General features: G+C 40.1%; 2 protein-coding genes across 2 annotated transcripts in view; both read right to left on the bottom strand.

Moving 5' to 3' along the window:
* Positions 1-19,321, bottom strand: part of STARD9 (StAR-related lipid transfer (START) domain containing 9) — a 122,063-nt gene that overhangs the window by 46,658 nt on the left and 56,084 nt on the right. The window contains exons 8-15 of the mRNA XM_010848060.1: positions 12,197-12,266; positions 10,504-10,576; positions 6,742-6,809; positions 5,562-5,659; positions 4,946-5,155; positions 4,670-4,767; positions 3,406-3,483; positions 2,893-2,964 (exon numbers count right to left, since the gene is read on the bottom strand). Of these exons, the coding sequence (XP_010846362.1) occupies positions 2,893-2,964; positions 3,406-3,483; positions 4,670-4,767; positions 4,946-5,155; positions 5,562-5,659; positions 6,742-6,809; positions 10,504-10,576; positions 12,197-12,266 (767 nt within the window). The remainder of the gene's footprint in view (positions 1-2,892; positions 2,965-3,405; positions 3,484-4,669; positions 4,768-4,945; positions 5,156-5,561; positions 5,660-6,741; positions 6,810-10,503; positions 10,577-12,196; positions 12,267-19,321) is intronic.
* On the bottom strand, positions 15,728-16,154 carry LOC104994451 (cytochrome c oxidase subunit 7C, mitochondrial). Its single transcript, XM_010848034.1, has one exon. The coding sequence runs from the start codon at positions 16,031-16,033 to the stop codon at positions 15,842-15,844; it is 192 nt and encodes a 63-aa protein (XP_010846336.1). The 5' UTR covers positions 16,034-16,154; the 3' UTR covers positions 15,728-15,841.

Raw genomic sequence — 19,321 nt, 5'->3', positions numbered from 1 at the left:
CAGCACGAGGAGCAGACAGTGTCCAGTGCCATCCTGGCCCATTTCCAGGCATCACATCCTTACTTTCCTCCCTGGGGACTATTCAAGGCCCCACAGAGGCCCTTGCACCTCCTCTGTAAGCTCTCTGTGCTTTCTAAGTTTTACTCAATAGTTACTACTAATTTTATAAATAGAAATTCAATAAATGTTATTTTTAAAATTTTCTGCAATGAGCATGTATTGTTTTTAGGGGGGAAAAAAGCACCATAAATGCTATTTTTGAAAATTAGTTGGGGGACTTCCCTGGTAGTCCAGTGGCTAAGACTCTGTGCTCCCAATGCAGAGGACCTGGGTTCGATCCCTGCTCAGGGAACTACATCCTACATGCCACAACTAAAAAATCCATCATGCTGAAGATCAAAGATCCTACGTGCTGAGACTAAGACCCAATGCATCCAAATAAATAAATAAATATAAAAAAAAATTAGTTGGGATATGAGTCAAACATCGTTTAAATTCCCTTCTTTGCATGACCATCCTGTGTTATCTACACTGGGAGTCCTCTTGTGACCTAACACTTCCACTTGAGTTCTAATATAAGTTTGCGCACCCCTCAAAGACCCACAAAGCACCAATAGCAGTCTCCCCAGGGAGAATGAAGGCTATAAAACTGGTCCAAAAGACCATGCAATAGTAAAGTAACAGCAGCAGTAACAATAAAACACTGACGGCTTACTATGGATCAGGAACAGGATTTTCTTTTCTTTTTTTTTCTAGGAACAGAATTTTAAAAATAAATATACTAAGGCTTAGAGGCCTTAAGCAGGAGAAGGCAATGGCACCCCACTCCAGTACTCTTGCCTGGAGAATCCCATAGATGGAGGAGCCTGGTAGGCTGCAGTCCATGGGGTCGCAAAGAGTCGGACACAACTGAGCGACTTCACTTTGAATTTTCACTTTCATGCATTGGAGAAGGAAATCGCAACCCACTCCAGTGTTCTTGCCTGGAGAATCCCAGGGACGCGGGAGCCTGGTGGGCTGCGGTCTATGGGGTCGCAAAGAGTTGGACACGACTGAAGGGACTTAGCAGCAGCAGCAGAGGCCTTAAGCTAACCCTACTGGGGAAATGTGAAGGAACAATGTTGAATAAGGGGTCCTTTTTCCTTCTTGTGGTAGAAATTGATGTCAGGGCAAGAAACTTCCTTTGGCAGTGAAGAACTGAGGAAGACCAGAAAAGGAACTAGATTCAGCTAACTCTTAATCTTATAAAGAAGAAAATTTAATTTTTTAAAAAATTTATTTTTAATTAAGAAAAAAGAAATCATGCCAACTTTAGGTACAAGTATTTTATGATCCTAGAAATATTCTTTTCTTTTTTTTGGTCATGCCACATGTTTTACAGGATCTTAGTTCCCCCACCAGGGACTGAACCCATGCCTCCTGGAGCAGAAGTACAGTTCTAACCACTGGACTGCCAGAGAATTCCTGAAACATTCTTTTTAATATTATAATCATTAAGTTGAAGTTCGAAAACTACAGGATACCTATGAAGGGCTGGCAGAGGTGAGTGGCAGGGCACACTCCCCTGAAGGTGCTGCAGAGGACACCTTCCCTCTGGAGACCTTTATCACCCACTCCTACCTGCCTAAAGTTGTAAGGCCAGGAAGTGGCAGGTTCAAGTCCAGTCTGCCAGCCTGTATAATGTAAAAATGCTAACAAGCCTGGAATGAAGCAAAAATCAGAACATATAGCTAAACACAATTTTTGAGAAACTTCTGAATATCTGAAATAGTCTTAAAGTTTCGTTTGAGTAACAAAATACTGACATAGCCAGTTATGTTATACTGTACGTTATATTGTAATAACATACAAGGATGATGCAGTGGAACACTAGAAGTGGGGACATTCATTTATAAGACCTAAATCCAACCTGTCACCAAATAATGCCTACCACTTCTTCCTTTTAAATGTCTCCAGGAATTACCATTTGATTCAATCTCCCCAAATATACTCACCCTCACAGGGTCACAAAAACAGTCTCTTTCCTTGTTGGTCTCTCTGTTTCCAGGCCTCAATCCATCCTACATGCAGCTGTCATATTAATTTCCCCCTATATACTCCTTTATCATGTCACCAACTTGGTTTAAGAAGCTATGAGTAACCTGCTTATGTCAGGTACACACCTCCTAAACCGGCCCTCTCCTCCCCTCAGTGCCTCTATCAGGAGCACGTATCCTGGCTGGCTCCAAGGTCCTCACACTGCATGTGTCCACATGGTCTCTCACAGCAGCTCTTCTCTCACTTCTGTGGCTTTGCCTCTGTCATCCCTCCCTTACCCTGACACCTCAGCCCATCTCCTTATCTAACAGACCTTATCCATCCTCCAAGGTCTAGTTCAAATTCTCTGCCTTCCTACTCCAGCACTGAAGCTGTCAATGAAAGTTCCAAGCCACCATGATTTCTTCCTTCTGAAGCTCTTTCCATCTAACTCACGTAAGTTACTACATTGAATCATTCTCTAAATGTGCTTCCAACTAGACTGCAAGCCACTTGAGGGCAGGGACTTCTCTGTGTCTCCTGCAGCATCAGGCTGAACACCTATTTGGTACTCAGTGACTACCTGTCATTTAGTTGATTTACTTATTTACTGGAAAATAATATTTTTCTACGCTACTGTACTGTCTGAAAGGAGTTATTATGATCCCCTGAGAGAACAAAGCAGAGTCAGAAAGCCAATCAGCAGCCCTAAGACAAACATCCCCGAACTCAAGGCTCAATGGAGACAAAAGTTTTCTCTATATAGAACCTCTCTGTCCTGATGAGGGAGCAGTCCTGGCCCACGAATGATGGAGGGAGGTCAGAACTGTTCCCAAGGTGAAGTGAAGCACAACAGAGTGCCCCCAACATACCCACCTTCAATTCATTTTGGAGAATCAGCTCCTTCAGGTTTTCATCCTTTCCCTCATTCAATGAATGGAAGTTTCTCTGTACAAAGAGAGAGATGTGCTTCATGGGCCCCACCCTTACTCTTAGGAAAGAAAGGTGCAGATAAAGGAAAGACCTTATTGTTAAAATCAGAAGCAAATCAGAAGGCTAAGTATTGGGCTCAGAGTGGTACAAAGAAGGAGAATTCGAGGTAATTTTTTCTGGTAAATTTTTCTGGTAATTTTTTCTCACACCCTGTATCTGCCCACATACAGAACAAGGGTCATGCACGCCGATGCCCTTTGGACAGCAGAGATGATAGAGTAAAAGGGTGCCCATCCCTTCTGAAACTACACAGGTAATCATAGCTCCTGTCCTGTCTCTGCTCCCACTCTGTTCTTCAAGCATCACCTGACTGAGAACACAGAATGCAGCAGGGCTCAGATCCTCTGCAGAAGAGAAGGGTCTCCTGAGGACAGAAAAGTCCTGACGCCCACATACCAGCTCAAAGCTCAGCAGCATGGCTTTCAGTCTCCCAATCTCTTCCCTGAGTTCTCTGATCAACTTCACATTTGCATCCTGAAACACAGGGAGAACTCGGTCACCACTGACTGATATGAAGGCCCAAATGGCTATGAGGTGCTACTCGCAATGAGCTTGGAAGAGGCAGATTATTCCTTTGGAGTAATTTCTAGGGCAGTCTTTTCAAAGTGTGGTCCCAGGACCAGCAGGAGCTTCACCTAAGAGCTAGTGAGAAATACGAAATCTGTGGACCCCCATTCCCTACAATGCCCCTGCTGCTGCTAAGTCGCTTCAGTCGTGTCCAACTCTGTGTGACCCCATAGACAGCCTCCTACCAGGCTCCTCTGTCTCTGGGATACTCCAGGCAAGAACAGTGGAGTGGGTTGCCATTTCCTTCTCCAATGCATGAAAGTGAAAAGTGAAAGTGAAGTCACTCAGTCATGTCCGATTCTTAGTGACCTCATGGACTGCAGCCTACCAGGCTCCCCCGTCCATGGGATTTTCCAAGCAAGACTACTGGAGTGGGGTGCCATTACAATGCCCTAACACCTACTAAATTATAAGGTCTTCAGGGCTGATTTAATAAACCACCCAAGTGATTTTGATACACATTGAAATTTCAGAATCACTGCCTTAGAGCAGGACATCAGGCAGGTAATACGAACACCAGAGTATGCTAATCTTCCAGTATTATGTGTGACTAAACTTAGTGCCTAATTATTGATACACTGCCCTTTAAAATAGTCCACAGATGAGCTATACGTGGGCCACCCATTTGTAATTCCTGCCCTGGAATTTTTTACCAAAACTGAAAAGCAAATGAGGAACTTTTAGAATATTCTCATCATTAATTCAGCTTTAAAGGCTAAAAAATTCTTCATATGCCACTTTTAGCCCAAAACAGAGATGTCACTGCAATTTGCATATGAAAAAAGGCACAAAGCAACATAAACTCAGAATAAAGGCAGTAAACACAGACACTCTTAAGTGATCTTTCCTCCAGTGGCAATAGTGTACCAGGGATATTAAGATCAACGGCCATAGGGAAACACCTAAAATAAATTATTTTAAAAGGCAACTGGATGAAGCCACTTGGGATATGAGAAAAGAAAGAATTTTGCTCTCTCATCACTTGGAGAACAAGTCTGGCCACTGGGGTGAGTACAAGGAGAAATCAATGGGAGGAAAACCGGAGAACTTGGTGTGAGCTGTAGGAAACCAGGACTTCAGAGGGAGGTCTCACCTCATTTACCCTCGGCTTGTTGATGATGTTTTTGGCATTGGATGCATATCTCAATGTACTCATGGTCTCACTGTAGCTAGTGTGTGCAGGAGAAACGGCTGGGGTAGAAGCAGAAAGTTAAAACACACGCCGAGCCCTTCCCACCCAGCCCATGACCACTGGCCTTGCTGCTATCACCCAGGCTGAATAAGACCCTTGATGAAATGGGCAGCCATGGTCCTTACTCTGAGGCAGAGCACCAGACCCAACACAGAACAAACTCCACAGCCCACTCACTGGCAACCATGATGGTTCTGGAGTTGCCTCCGAGGCTGTCCTTCAGCAGCCAGGTCAACACCGAGTCTCGGTAGGGGATGTATGACTGCCTCCGGGAGGGTCCCGCTCCACTGCTGGTCCCGGAAGGAGAGCTAGGGAGCCCGCTGTCACCCCCATCGCTAGCTGCACTGTTGAGGCTCTGGCAGCTGTTGAATACCTGAGAGTTCTGGGCTTAAGAGACAATAATAAAAGTGGAAGAAAAAAAAAAGTAATTATGAAACAAATGCATTAAAACAAAGCAATGGCTGGAGAACACAAACATCATACTCCCTAATCCCTTTCTGTCTATGTCAGGAGGCTTTAAATGTGGGCCCTGAATTAGACCCTGGACTCAAGCAATGGAATATTGAAGACACATAATTTCTCAGTCTCTCTTCTTTTTGTAATGAGTGGTAGGATGATGGTAATGCTGTAATCAAAAACCATAAATATCCATTTTTCATGCCCCAAACCAGAAGGTAAACTTTATTAAAGAGAACCTTTTAAGTACCTACCCTATTCTGGCAAAATGAAAACATGTGAATTGTTTTCCAAAGTCTCCCTCCCACTCTGGTCCTCCAGGTTACTGGCAAAATACCTAAGGTGGAGATGACGATTCCCAGAGTCACAAGAGACTTGTTGATATTGGCTCCTTCAGTAATCCGGTCCTTACAGTAACTGGGATCTGCTCTTTCACTAAAACACAGTCGATGAAAACAGAAACAGAAGCAAACAAGAAGACACTATCCTTTTAACACTATTGAAAAACACTATCCATTGTGTTGCCCTTCATGTAAAAGATCCATATAATAAATTTCCCTTAGAATTCAGTTCCAGAAATAATGTTACAGTCATGCCATGAACTGGCATCCTTCTACACCCCAGGCAATAAAAATCAAATAATTCATTACATTTGGCTGTCAAAGAACTTTGAGCTAAAAGTAATACTCATTTACTGTAATGATACCAATATAGCTTTCTGTTATATACCATTCCCCTTTTCTTTACTGTTTTAATTTCACATGTTAATGGCTTTATGGTATCTGGGTCATTAACAGTTTCAAATTCCTTATTCAAATAAATGGGAAATATTAAAAATTCACACTTCCAGTTGGCTGATACAGTTTCTTTCAGAAAGCACTTAAGCTTTTAAGGGAGTACTGTACCATATTAATTATTTAATAGTTTTAAAATAAGAAAATTTGCCTTATTTCATGTTACACTCTTTTCTGACTACATTATTCCTGAAAATTTCTTCTTTCTAGATATGTAAATGAGTAAAATTCATGCTTTCATCTAATACTTTTTAAAAAGGCAGTATTTTATCCCCAATACCACAATGTTTTTTAAAGCTTTTCTTTTTTCTGAAGAGATGTGTAGAGCTGCATAAAATCAATACTAGGTCAAAGGAAAAAAGTGTGTTCAGTCACCTGTACTTAAAGCACCAGTTTTCCATCTTGGCTGCACACAGCCTCACTCCCCTTGACTCCACTAATAGTCTCATTTATTTCATCTGAGTTGCAGCCTAGGCACTGGGACCTCTGAAAGGTCCAGGTGACTTCAGTGGGCAGCTAAGATTGAGAGCCCCTAACACAGAACTTCTCAGCCCTAGAAAACTATAATTTCTTAACCTAGCATTCAATTTGTTTCTTTTGCAATTTTTCTCAGGATGATTGAAATGTGTAAAAGGTGGGGAAAAGTTTATTCCCTGTAAAATGGGCAAGAACAGGGTCACTGTCAAGGAAATAATTCCACCTGGTTTTGAGATCCTAATTTACCTGCCTGCTAGGTCCACAAGGTTGATCTTGCTAGCGATTTCAGAGGGGAGGTTGTTCTCCAGGAATGCCTGAGGGATGAAATAGATTTAGAATGTCATTTGGAATGACGTGTTTTTGTTTTCCCCACAGACCCCCTCCTAGCCAAGATGATATTCGGATTTTTAGCCAATTCACTCAAGAAATCTGTATTCTAACGTCCTCTGAACCAGATGAGCTCTCAATATCTGACAGGTACAATTAGTAAGCCCTGGGTTCTTCCTTCATTAAAAATATGAGCAAAACTTCCATAGAGTAGGTAGGCAACCTCCTCCCCATCCCCCACAAAGTTTCCTGAGCACAATTTACCAGGTAAATACTCAACTCTGCTCTGGGAGGCTCTGACTCATCAGTAGAGATCCACAGCAGGTGGCGGTGTGCTGGGCAGGGGGTTGCCTCTTGTTAACCTCTCACAGGCTTCCCTGGTGGCTCAGACAGTAAAGAGTCTGCCTGCAATGCAGGAGACCTGGGTTTGATCCCTGGGTCGGGAAGATCCCTTGGAGAAGGGAATGGCAACCCAAGGAAGATCCCTTGGAGAAGGGAATGGCAACCCACTCCAGTATTCTTCCCTGGAGAATTCCAGGGACAGAGGAGCCTGGTGGGCTGCCGTCTATGGGGTCACACTGAGTCAGACACGACTGAAGTGACTTAGCAGCAGCAGCAGCAGCAGCAGAACACAGCCTAAGTCACAGCATGTTATTAATCTGCTGGGCAGGACTCTCTCTGTGTTTTAAGCAGGGACATCCAGTCCTCAAGAGCAAAACTACGCTGGCTTTTTTTTTTAATTCAATATGGGATTTTTGTTGTTTTATTTTAATGTTGTGCATCCATGGCCAAAATCCAGTTTTAAAACATTTCCAATAACTTCCCAAATTCCCTCAAGTCTGTTTGCAATCAATCTCCATTGTCATCTCCAGCCCCAGACCAACACTCAATTTTCTATCTATAAATCTGTCTTCTCAGGATATTTCACACAAACAGAATCATACAATGTCTGGCTTCTTTCATTGTGCATAATTATTTATAGATTCATTCAGATTGAAGTACATGTCAAAAGCTCAATTTTATTGCTAAGTATTAATAGTATCAGCTATATGAATATATCATGGTTTGTTCATCCATTCACCTCTTAATGAACATTTGGGTTGTTTCCAGTTTTGAACAATTACTAACAAAGCTGCTGTGAATATTTGTGTGTAAGTCTTTCTATGGCCATATGATTTCTCTTGAGAAAACACATAGGAGTGTAATGGCTGAATCATACGGTAGGTATGTGTTTAATTTTTTAAGAAACTAATTCTTTTTCAAAGTTGTACCATTTTACATTCCCACCAGTACAATAATGTATGAGAACTCCAATTCCTGCGCATCTTGCCAGTATTTAGTATAATCATTCTTTTTAATTTCAGCCATTTTAAAAGGTGGGCAGTGATAGCTATTTGATGTTAACTTGCATTCCTCTAATAATTAATGATGTCTGCATCTTCTCAAGTGTTTAATTGTCATCTGTATATTTTCTTAAGTATCAGTTCAAAATTTCTGCCCATCTTTTTGAGTTGTTTTACTGAGTTTAGAGAGTTTTGGATCTATTCTGAACACAAGCCTTTTATCTGACATACATTTTACAAAAAGCCTATCTGTGGCTTTTCTTTTTATTTACTTAATAGTATCTTTTGAAGATCAGAAGTTTTAAATTTTGACCCATTCCAAATTGCAATTTGTTCTTTTGTTCAATTTATATTTATAGTGCCATTTCTAAAAATACCTTTGCCTAGTCCAAGATCACAAGGTTCACCCATGTTATTTTTCTATCATACAAGTTGAATGTTTTAGGTTTCACATGAGTGTCTATGATCCAGTTTGGTTCATTTTTTAATAAAATATACATTAATGATTTTCAACACGTTTGCTGACTGGTTTTGGCCACCATTATTTTTTTATTTTTCTTATGCCTATTTTCTCTTCTTTCTTTCTAGGATTCCCATTATACTTATGCTGACACACCTGATATCCGACAGGTCTGTGCAGCTCTGTTCATTTTTCTTCAATTACTCTTCTTCAAATTGAATGATTTCTATTGTTTTATCTTCAACTTCATTAATTCTTCTGACATCTAAAATTGACTCTTGAGTCCCATTAGTGAATTTTTCATTTCTGTTGTTATACATTTCCATTTCCAGAATTTCCCCCTTTAAAATAACTTCTATCATTTTATTGAAATTCCCTTGAGTCATAATCAGCATGTTTTCCTTTAATTCTTTACAACATGGTTTCCTTCAGCTCTTTGAACATATTATATTAGCTGTCTGGAAGTCTTTGTATGCTAAATCCAACAAGTGGAGTACTCAACAGGCAGTTTCTAGTGACTGTTTTATTTTCCTAGGTGTGGGCTGCATTTTCTTATTTGTTTTTGCATGTCTTAATTTTTGGTTGAATACCAGACATTTTAGATAACACCGTAACAACCCTGGATTCTGATCTTTTTCCTCTTGAAGGTGATAGTGATTGTTGCTTTGTCTGTCTGGTAACCTGCCTGTACTAAAGCTCTAAAATCTGACTCCTCTACAACATGCAGCCAAATTCAGCTTTTTTCCTTTAGTTGTTTTTAATTTTAGGCCTGGCTTCTAGGGGGCCACCAGTGTCTGCATACCTTAATGTTGAGCCAAAGATTGGTCAGAAATTGCAATTAAACACCTTGAGCCAATAGACTTTTACTCTCTGCTGATGGATCTATGTGTAAGCTGGGAAATTCACTAAAAATTCTGGCCACTTTAAGTTTACTCCAGCATTCAGTAACCAACAGGGCCCTCTTGTATCTTTTCTGCACATGCGTGCAGATTCTGTCAGTCAGGGCTATATGGGCACATAGTCTCTGATGCCTATGTGTACAGCTTCCATTCAACCCAGGATATGTGAAAATCTTATCAAGCTCCCTATGGCCATATCATCTCCCAGAATTCCCAGTTAAACCCCCAGATAATTTTCCAGTTCACTTCTTGCCTGAAGCAGATCTACAATCTCAGGTTAATGGAGCCACTGATCTCCTTGTTAGCTTGCCACCAAGATCACCCCCTTTAACTGACAATGCTCCCAATCAAGTGAACCCCTCGAGCAGTGGCAGCAACCGAGCTGCTGGCTTCCACCATCTGCCCTTCTCTGATTGAACTTCCTCACTGACAAAGATTGGGGTGTGGGTGGGGATGGGAGCAGCCCAAGGGAACATGCCATACATTTGTACTCTTGCCAGAAATTCAGTAGCTCTCTTGAATACATGCCTCTCAGTTTATATGGCTTTGATCTATTCTGAAATACTTATTTTGACAGTTTTGTCTAGGTTTACTGTTGCTTTGGGAGGATAGGATTTGTTAACCTCCTCACTCCATCATAATAAAAGCGAATCTTCTACTTTTTAATTTTAATGTGTATTTTCATTTCAGTCTTGCTTTATTTTAAATGCCCAGAATGATCATATGGATATGAAAGTGCTTTGAAATGTTAAAAGCAAAATGTTAGTCAAAGATACTTGATTAGTCTTTATGAAATGCCTCTAGCCATTCTGGGTGAGCAGCTTAGTAGATTGTGTGTAGGTCCTACTTATAATATTAGGTCATATCAGAGGACCTATAAAGGGATGGGTAGAAAGAAAGAAAAACAGGAAGATGGAAAATTAGTCAAAAGGAACAATGAAAGGAAGAAATCTGAGCAAACATTTAAGTGGTAACCAACCTGTGTATAGTAGATAGTGAAGATGGCGTGGGATCTGCTGCTGGCTTCATGAACATGGGTTGCTGCTGTGATTCTGTGTACACAAGGGAAGAAAATTAGGACAAGATTGCTTATGCATGGTGGATCCTTAAGGATCCATGGGGAACACAAGAAAAAATGTTAGTGCTGAGGTTCACAAGTGAGGATCACGAAACACCAGTATTTAGTCTTTTAAAGTTAGGAGAATGGTCCCAAGAGAGCAGAAGCAGTGTTCCAGGTACTGATATCTGAGAACAGTGAGTATAACTTCATAATAAACCACAATTAGAACTTTTTTTAAGCAACAGAAGTTAAAAATCAGAATGGAAAGGTGTGATACTAGAGAATCATCAACCTGGAAGAATTCCCTAAAACAAACCTATTTAAATTAGACAAGTAGATATGGAGAACTTGTTGGAGAAGAAGGCTCAAAGACAGCGAAAGTAAGTCATTATTAAGAATATTAATCTCATGGTGCCAGGAAGGGCTTTAAAACTGAGATCTTGAATTACATGAACATCATGCTTAAGCCAGGTGAAGAATGCACAGTCTCCCTGAGAGATTCATTTCAATGGTGACCTTTAAAGTCTGAAGAGTCCTCTCTTTATCTAAATCTAAGTCAGTCAATATGGCTTCAGTTTAAGACCAACTCATTGACTTCTGTTCTCAGAGAAGTTACAGAATTGAAGAGTTAAAATCTAGAGGCTGGTCAACTGAAGGATAAAAAGGACAAGGTGAAGCCTGACACTTAACAATCAAGGAACTCAGGGTACCCTGAAGACAGGAAGTAAGTGCTTCCAGGATAGTTCTATGAAAACCAAGGAACAGAAGTTTAAATTTAAATCTTTTCCTTTATGTTCAATTAACTCAGACATGTTATTAACAGGGGACATAGAAGACTCCAAATTCCTCAGTTTTTTTTTTTTTTTCAGGTGAAAAAGGCTATTTGGGGTGCATATATTAATAACATTGTAGGTATTCCACAGTAACTAAAAATATAGAGTATTATCATAATTTACAATAGCTTTTAGGAGAGTCTACAGCACCTAGTATTTCATAGCTGATTCTAAACAGTCTTTTTGAGTAAACTTTACATGCTTCCCAGATGGCGCAGTGGTAAAGAATCCACCTGCCAATGCAGGACATACAAGAGACATGGGTCGGGAAGATCCTCTGGAGAAGGAAATGGCAACCCACTCCAGTATTCTTGCCTGGGAAGTCCCATGGACAGAGGAGAGATGGGGCTGCAAAAAAGCTGGACACGACTTAGTGACTCAATAACAATTACAGTATGCAAAACTTTTCTGGAACAAAAAATGGTTTTCTGAAAAATTTTAAACTATATTGTACTATAGTATCTCTATCAAGGAAAGGACAATGCAGGCAAGAATCATTTCTTTGATGAAAACAGCAGAAATTGTGTATTATAAGACAAAACATAGGGCTTACTACCTAGTATTACTATATCCAGGACAAACTCCAGCTTCACCACCAGTGAGAAGAGCATTAAATCTCAGCCATGTCCCCCTACCCTGGGTACATTTTTGTTCTGACAAAGGCCTCCTGATTGTGAATGTGGGGAGCTGCAGAGAGAATCTATACTGCAAAAAGGCAGTGAGAACACAGGAAAGGAGAATGAGACTGAAAGAATGACAGGGACAAACAAACGTGTTACCTGTTTGCTATTCCCTCCTCCAAGAGTTGAATTACTTGCTTATAGTTGGTAACTACGTGTTGAGATAAACCTATCAGATTTGTGAGGAGGAAAAAAGAGATTAAATAAAATTTTTTGGCAAAGTTTAACCTTTTCTTGTAGGTAATTAAATTTATTATCCTATTTCATATTAGCTGGCAGACAAAAATTGAGGAACAACTTAATTCATTCAGATAATGGATTAAATGAACAAATATTTACTGGGAGCCTACTGTCAGGCACTGTGACAGTCTCTCTGGAAACATCAGTCTCTACGCTCCCAGAGATTATAGTCTAGAATTCATATAGTGGTTATGCTAACAACAAAAATAATAATAATAATTCCTTACAAACAGACTCATGGACTTTGGGAACGAATCTATGGTTGCCAGAGGGAAGGATGAGGGAAAGGAAAGTTAGGGAGTTTGGGAGGGACATGTACTCATAGCCATACTTAAAATGGATAACCAACATGGACCTACTGTATAGTACATGGAACTCTGCTCAGCGTTATGTGGATGGGAGGGGAGTTTGGGGGAGAAAGGATACATGTATATGTATGCTTGAGTCTCTTCGCTGTTCACCTGAAACTGTCACAACATTGTGGGTTATCAGCTATACCCCAAGATGAAATTAAAAGTTTAAAAAAAATCCTTAGAATTGTACTATATTTAAGTTATAAGAAAAGTTCTCATGAATTACTTCATTTGGCCCTCATCAAATTTCTGAGGTAGATAGGGCCTAAATGCCCCACAAAATGGTGGACTCAATTTGACATACAAAACACAGTACACGTGTCCTTATCCTCCCACAGTTTACAGTCATGAGAAATCATACAAGATAATGTGGCCAAGTGCCACAGGAGTAGTAAGATAATAAATGCTGAGGAAATCAGAGGAAAAGTCAGGGCAAGCTCCATGGAGGAAGCGAGACTTGAATTTAGCCACTGGAGAATGGGTAGCTTTAGATAAAAGGTAAGGAGGCGCTTAAGGGCACAAAAGTAAATCTCTATGGCTGGTTACCCACCAAGTCAAAAAAGGCCTTCACAACTGTGCTAGAGAATCTCTTAATTAGAGATTCAGGAACCAAAGTATCTTCATGGGCTCATAGCTGAATACAATTACACTAAAAATTAACATAATTAACTTGAACACTGACTGGATTTTTTATCTTAAGGAATTATTATTATTATTTAGATGTGATAATAATTTTGTGAATGCCATTTTAAAAAAAAAAAAAAAACATTCCTTATCTTTTAGGGCTACATATTAAAATATTTATACATGAATTGATATCTGGAACTTGCCTCAAAATAATATAGAATGTGGACAGGAATGTAGATAAGGCAGAATTTGCCAAGAAGGCAATGGCACCCCACTCCAGCACTCTTGCGTGGAAAATCCCATGGATGGAGGAGCCTGGAAGGCTGCAGTCCATGCGGTCGTGAAGAGTGGGACACGACTGAGCAACTTCACTTTCACTTTTCACTTTCATGCACTGGAGAAGGAAATGGCAACCCACTCCAGTGTTGTTGCCTGGAGAATCCCAGGGACGGGAGAGCCTGGTGGGCTGCCATCTATGGGGTCACACAGAGTCGGACACGACTGAAGCGACTTAGCAGCAGCAGCAGCATTGGGTTATGGGTTTTGTGAACATGGGGTTCATTACACTAGTCTATTTTTGTTCAAAATGTTCAAAATTCTCTATAAGAAAAAGAATTTTAAAAATTTAACCAAAGATAGAGACCCTCCATTTTCAGTAATGGCAAATTAGATAATATAAACCAACACTTCTGCCAAAGACTGTTAGAAACAGTTGGACAGAATATAAAAGACATCAATGTGAGGGCACAGAGGGATGACCAGATAGTGAAATTTTTTCAGGCCATATATTGGGGAAGGATGGAAGCCCAAAAACATCAGGCCAGCATTTGCAGACATTATCCCTCTGAGAGCATTTCCCATATCTTGAGAAGTGGCTGACAGCAGTTCTCCTGACAACCTCACAGATACAGAGAGACACAGACTACACAGTCCAGGGCCCATGTGGGCCCTGTGGCACCCCACCTCTCTGAGTTGGAAACTTAAAGGGCTAAAACACAGGAATAAGTTTGAATTAGAAGTAAACATTTTCTGAAGGGACCTCAGCTCAACTTTGAACATTCTTAGTCCTTCACCTGGACTGAGTTGATTCTGGATTCCTAGCGTGTTTGTGCAGGAACCTGGCACAGGTAAACACGAGTCTTCTCCGCCAGGAGATATTATTGTTCTGCCTCTCAATTATTTCCACAAGCAATTTAGCAAATATTGTCTGGCACAAAACCGTAACACACCAGCACACAAGTAGATCTGACAACATAAGTGAAAATTAGCAAAAATTACACAGACTATCTAAAGAGACCTAAAACAGATCCAGATCCTGGAGTTATAGCAACTTTAAAGTAACTCTGCTTACTATTTTCAAGGGACTAAAAACAAGATTATAAAAGAGAAAACTGGAAACTATAACAAAAAGATCAAATGTAGATTTGGGAAGTGAAAAGTACTATAAGTGAAAATAAGAACTCAATGTGTAAGTTTAACAGCAGGTTAGATACAGGTGAAACATATGTCAAAATCATATAACCAAAATAAAGCCTAGAGAGCCAAAAGATACAAAATATAGAAGAAAGGGTAAGAATCAAAAAATATATAAGGAATACGTCTAATAAACCTGTAATTGGAATTCCACAAGGAGAGAGTGGGGTAAAAGCAATGTTAGAATAATGTTGGAAGTAATGCCTATCTGTATAGCAGAAATTAACACAATATTGCAAGTCAGCTATACTTCAAAAAAAAAAAAAAGAACCAGGGATCCTAGGAGAAATGGCTGGTTCAAAGATTGAGGCAGGGAAAGTAGATGAGCCTGGAACACCTCGTGTCAGAAAGCAAGGAAGTGCTCAAAGAATGATGGTGATATGTCAAAAAGTCATATGAACACACTTGAAGGGGATTCCATTGGCTAAATCCGGGATAATCGGAGCATCAAAATAAAAAATAATAGTAACATTTAATACAATAGGAAACATGAGTCTATGCCAACATAAATAAGTTAATAAATAAACTGAAAGTTAGATGAGGATAAGACACACACGATTTTACAGTTCCACAACCAATAAACACTTGTTGACTACAAAAGGAAAATAGCAATTTCAGAGTAAAGAGGCCTGGCAGGTATGACCTTAGCTAAGAAAATTAAAAATAATGAATATAGACATATCAAAATTATGCACCACTTAATGCTGTCAAGTTCATGAAGTCAAGTGAGACCAAGGAGCCTTTCCAGCTGGAGAACACTAGAGAGAGACACTAACCAAAGGCAACTCTGGACTCAAAGCAACAATCAATGGGACAATTTGTGAAACTTAAATGGGTGTTAAGGATCAGATGGTAGTAATGAATAAAAGTTAATTTCCTGATGTGGATTTCATGTTGTAACTACACAGGAGTACTTCTTTTTTTTTTTTTTTTTTAAGGATTTATGCTGTAAGTTTATTTACAAACATATCTAGGATGCTGAATTCAAGGGATTGATCCTTTTAAGAGACTGCACCTCTTAATATGCTCCTCTTCCTATCTGTCTCATGGATTACTTTTTCAGCAGTTGGTGTCTTACTATAAAGAAAGGTGCAGCAAATCCAGACCCAAAGAACAAAGTCATCATAGCTAGTAATCTCCACTTGTTTTCCACTGAAAATGGTATATTCTTCCCTGGACCCTCCTCATAGTGGCTCCGACGAACCACTGAGGTTGTGAACCTCCGGATGCTCTGTCCCAACATAGCGCTGTTGGACGCTCTACAAAAGATCCAGAGACCAGAGGCGGAAGAAATGGCGGCTGCAAACCTACCGCTCCTTGCCTCACGACCTTGCTCCTCTAACTGCAAGGATCGAAAGGCAGTACTTCTTGTTTGAAATAAAAATACCCTAAAATAATCAGGGTATATGGGTCATTAGGTTGGCAATTTACTCTCATATGGTTCAAGTAAAAAAGTTCTTTATACTAGCAACTTTTTCAAAAGTTTTCTTCAAGATTAAAAAAATAAAAACTTTTAGAAAACTAAGATAAAGAGAGAATTTCCTTAACCTGCTAAGGTAATGCTTCTGAAAGTGGCTGCACAGACTGGAGTCAGTTCTCAAACTGTTATTGATGTGTGATGAGATAGGTACAGAAATTGAAAGCGTTAGAAACCTTTACAACAATATGACAGACTATATATCTTTTAAATCGAATAAAGAAGAACTGGGCTTACAATTAATATGTCTTTTACTTTTTTCTAGTAATTCATCTTCATTTTATCAAAGTATTGGTTTGCCATGGATAGGAATTTTAAAAAAACAAAACAAAAACTGGTCCTTCCCCCTAGACAGTCTGAGAAGTGTATGATACGAGTATCTATTAACAACACATGGTATTGAAAATGGCCTTCCCAAGTGGCACAGTGGTAAAGAATCTGCCTGCCAATGCAGGAGATGCAAGAGAACGCAGGTTCAATCCCTGGGTCAGGAAGATCCTCTGGAGAAGGAAATGGCAAACCGCTACAATATTCTTGTCTGGGAAATCCCATGGACAGAGGAGCCTGGTGGCTACAGTCCATGGGGTTGCAAAGAGTTAGAAACGACTGAGGGCACATGCATGCTATTGCAACATCATAGTAAAATGTTGAAGTTTTTCCCTGGGGACAAAACTAAATATTGTTACCATTTTAATAGGGTTCTAGTTGGTGTAGAAAGACAAGGAATAAAAAGGTGTAAGAATTAAAAAAACAATAATACTCCTGTTATGTGCAGACTGAATACAAAGAAAACACAAACAATTTTTTTCAGAGTCCCAACTACTCATTTCCAACAACCTCCTGCTTTGTACCCATCCCTGTATATTAAGATAAAGGCCAAAGCAAAAATATAATACTGTCTTTGCCTCACTTATTATCCCTTTAGACCCAGTAACCACTGGGCTCTTATGTATGCTTTGGACAGGGCTCTGTACATTTCAGATTTCAACTTAACCTGTCATCTAATTAATGAACTTTTTAATGAAAAATAAGAGGCTACTCCTTATCTTTCCCTGGATTTAGGCAGCTATCAAGTTCCAGCTTATGGTTCTGAACTAGAACTACAAATTCTTTACATTAAAATTATAACTTCTTGTATTTTCATGTTTCCCATGGCACCCTGAATAGAATAGACATCTAGCAGGTACTTAATAAATTCCTATAGATTGGTTTCAAAGCAGAAACCACTTTCGGCATTGGAATCATGTTCACAGAATGTATGAGCCCAAAGATAGCGAAATACAGACAGACAGGCAGACAATGAAAATAAATGAAGAAAGCAAGCAAACATTTAAAAAAAATAAAAACTGCCAGGAGCCAGCACGGGAGTCCCCACCCATAACAAGGTTATGTGGGAGAGTTCTGGTGGGCAAAGCGAGCCAGAACTCGAGGGGTGCCCCTCTGGGCCTGCCTGAGCGTCTACCCCAAAACCAGAGTCTGCCCGCTTTACTGCTTTGTGCTCTCATCTACACCTCTGACTTTACGGGGGGCTGTCCCCCAACCACCATCTCTCTCTCTGAAAAAGAGTTAACTTACAGCTCCAGTTAATAAAGTTTCTGGGTGTGACAAGAGTGTTTTAGTTCACAAACCCCTCAGATGGCTCTCTAATTTGCCTGACAGGCTTACCCAGACTCCTACAGCTATGCATACGATTGTTTACAGTCTCCCAGCCTCGAGAGGCATGGGAAGCTTAAGATATTCAAATAGTATAGAGCCTCTCAGAGAGTTAGAAATTGTCAGAACAGAACTAGTAGAAGATTTCATTGTTGAGCCAATGCTTGCTGCCAAGTTTCCACATCCCCTGTATTGTATCCTTGGAAGTGTATTAATTAATATAGTTGGTATGTAGAAAAAATAAGTTGTGGCCTTGGTGTTAACAACTTTAGACCCTTAAGGTAATAAATTCTTTCCTTTGTTGTAAACCCATTGCACCTTTGCCCTATAGGAATGCAACTTTAACACCTTCGGAGGATGGCGCCAAACTTTAAAATAATTACTCTTAGAGAAAATAAGTCTTATGGTTGACAAACCTTTGTCAGAGTCATAAAATGTTAACAGGCCTTCTGGCCAAAAGATGATGTAAATCACCTAAACCATCTGTATATGATAAATTTACAGAAAAGAAAGCCTGGTCTCAATAAGGATCAAAGACTGCTGACTTTGCATGATTTCACACCCGCTATTATCCTCTATGTGCAACTTAGGGTATAAAAGTCCCTGTTGAAAATAAAGCTACGGGCCTTGCTCACCAAAGCTTGGTCTCCCCGTGTCGTTCTTTCTTGTTTCCTTTTCCTCCTTGTCTCTTCTGTTCTTTCTTCATGCCAAAATAATCTGGAGCACAGGGGTCCTCTGCGACCACTTATTTGCCTGGGCTTCTAAGACCCACTCGAGAAGGTGCCTAAGGTGGGGCACCTTCCACTATTCGAGAGGGCGCCTGCGGCCTCCGTGGTCAGAGAAAGTTTGGTGTCATAAATTTTATTGATTTCCCGTGTAAACCAATTATTATTGAGCATCTAAAAAATCTCTCAGCCTTTGCTATCCCTTAATCGCCAATGCCGTCATCCTGAGGAAATCCCTGGATCCAACCGGGGCTGGACCCCAGTAAAAAACTTTGCTATAATGCCATCAGAGGGTAGTAATGGAAATAACATTGTTCAGTGTGACTATTCAGGGTCTTGTTTTCCACGGCTGGTTCTATACTATTTGAGCTCATGGCTCCTTCACTAAGAAATAAGAGAAATGTCCCCTATATTTGTAATGATCGAAAAAGTTCATACCGCCTTTAAGAAACATGTAATCCAAAGGACCTAAGAGACTTTTTGCTTGTTTAGAAATATTTCCTACCAAGCACCAAGCCTCCTCCCTCCCCACAAGGGTTCACTCCATGAACAAAGAACGGCGTTCACTTCATCCAAACAGCCATTAGATTTAAGTCTTAGATCCTGTCACCGACCTTGGGTGTATAATCCAAGTTGTACCACCTTGCATGAATTCTCAGGGTTTCAGGTACTACGC

This window comes from Bison bison, unplaced genomic scaffold (genome assembly GCF_000754665.1).
Source record: "Bison bison bison isolate TAMUID 2011002044 unplaced genomic scaffold, Bison_UMD1.0 scf7180017864259, whole genome shotgun sequence".
NCBI lineage: Eukaryota > Metazoa > Chordata > Mammalia > Artiodactyla > Bovidae > Bison > Bison bison.
This window is presented reverse-complemented; position numbering and strand designations above follow the sequence as displayed.

Coding starts and splice junctions, on each gene's coding strand:
- LOC104994451 (XM_010848034.1), bottom strand. CDS start 16,033: ATGTTGGGACAGAGCATCCGGAGGTTCACAACCTCAGTGGTTCGTCGG.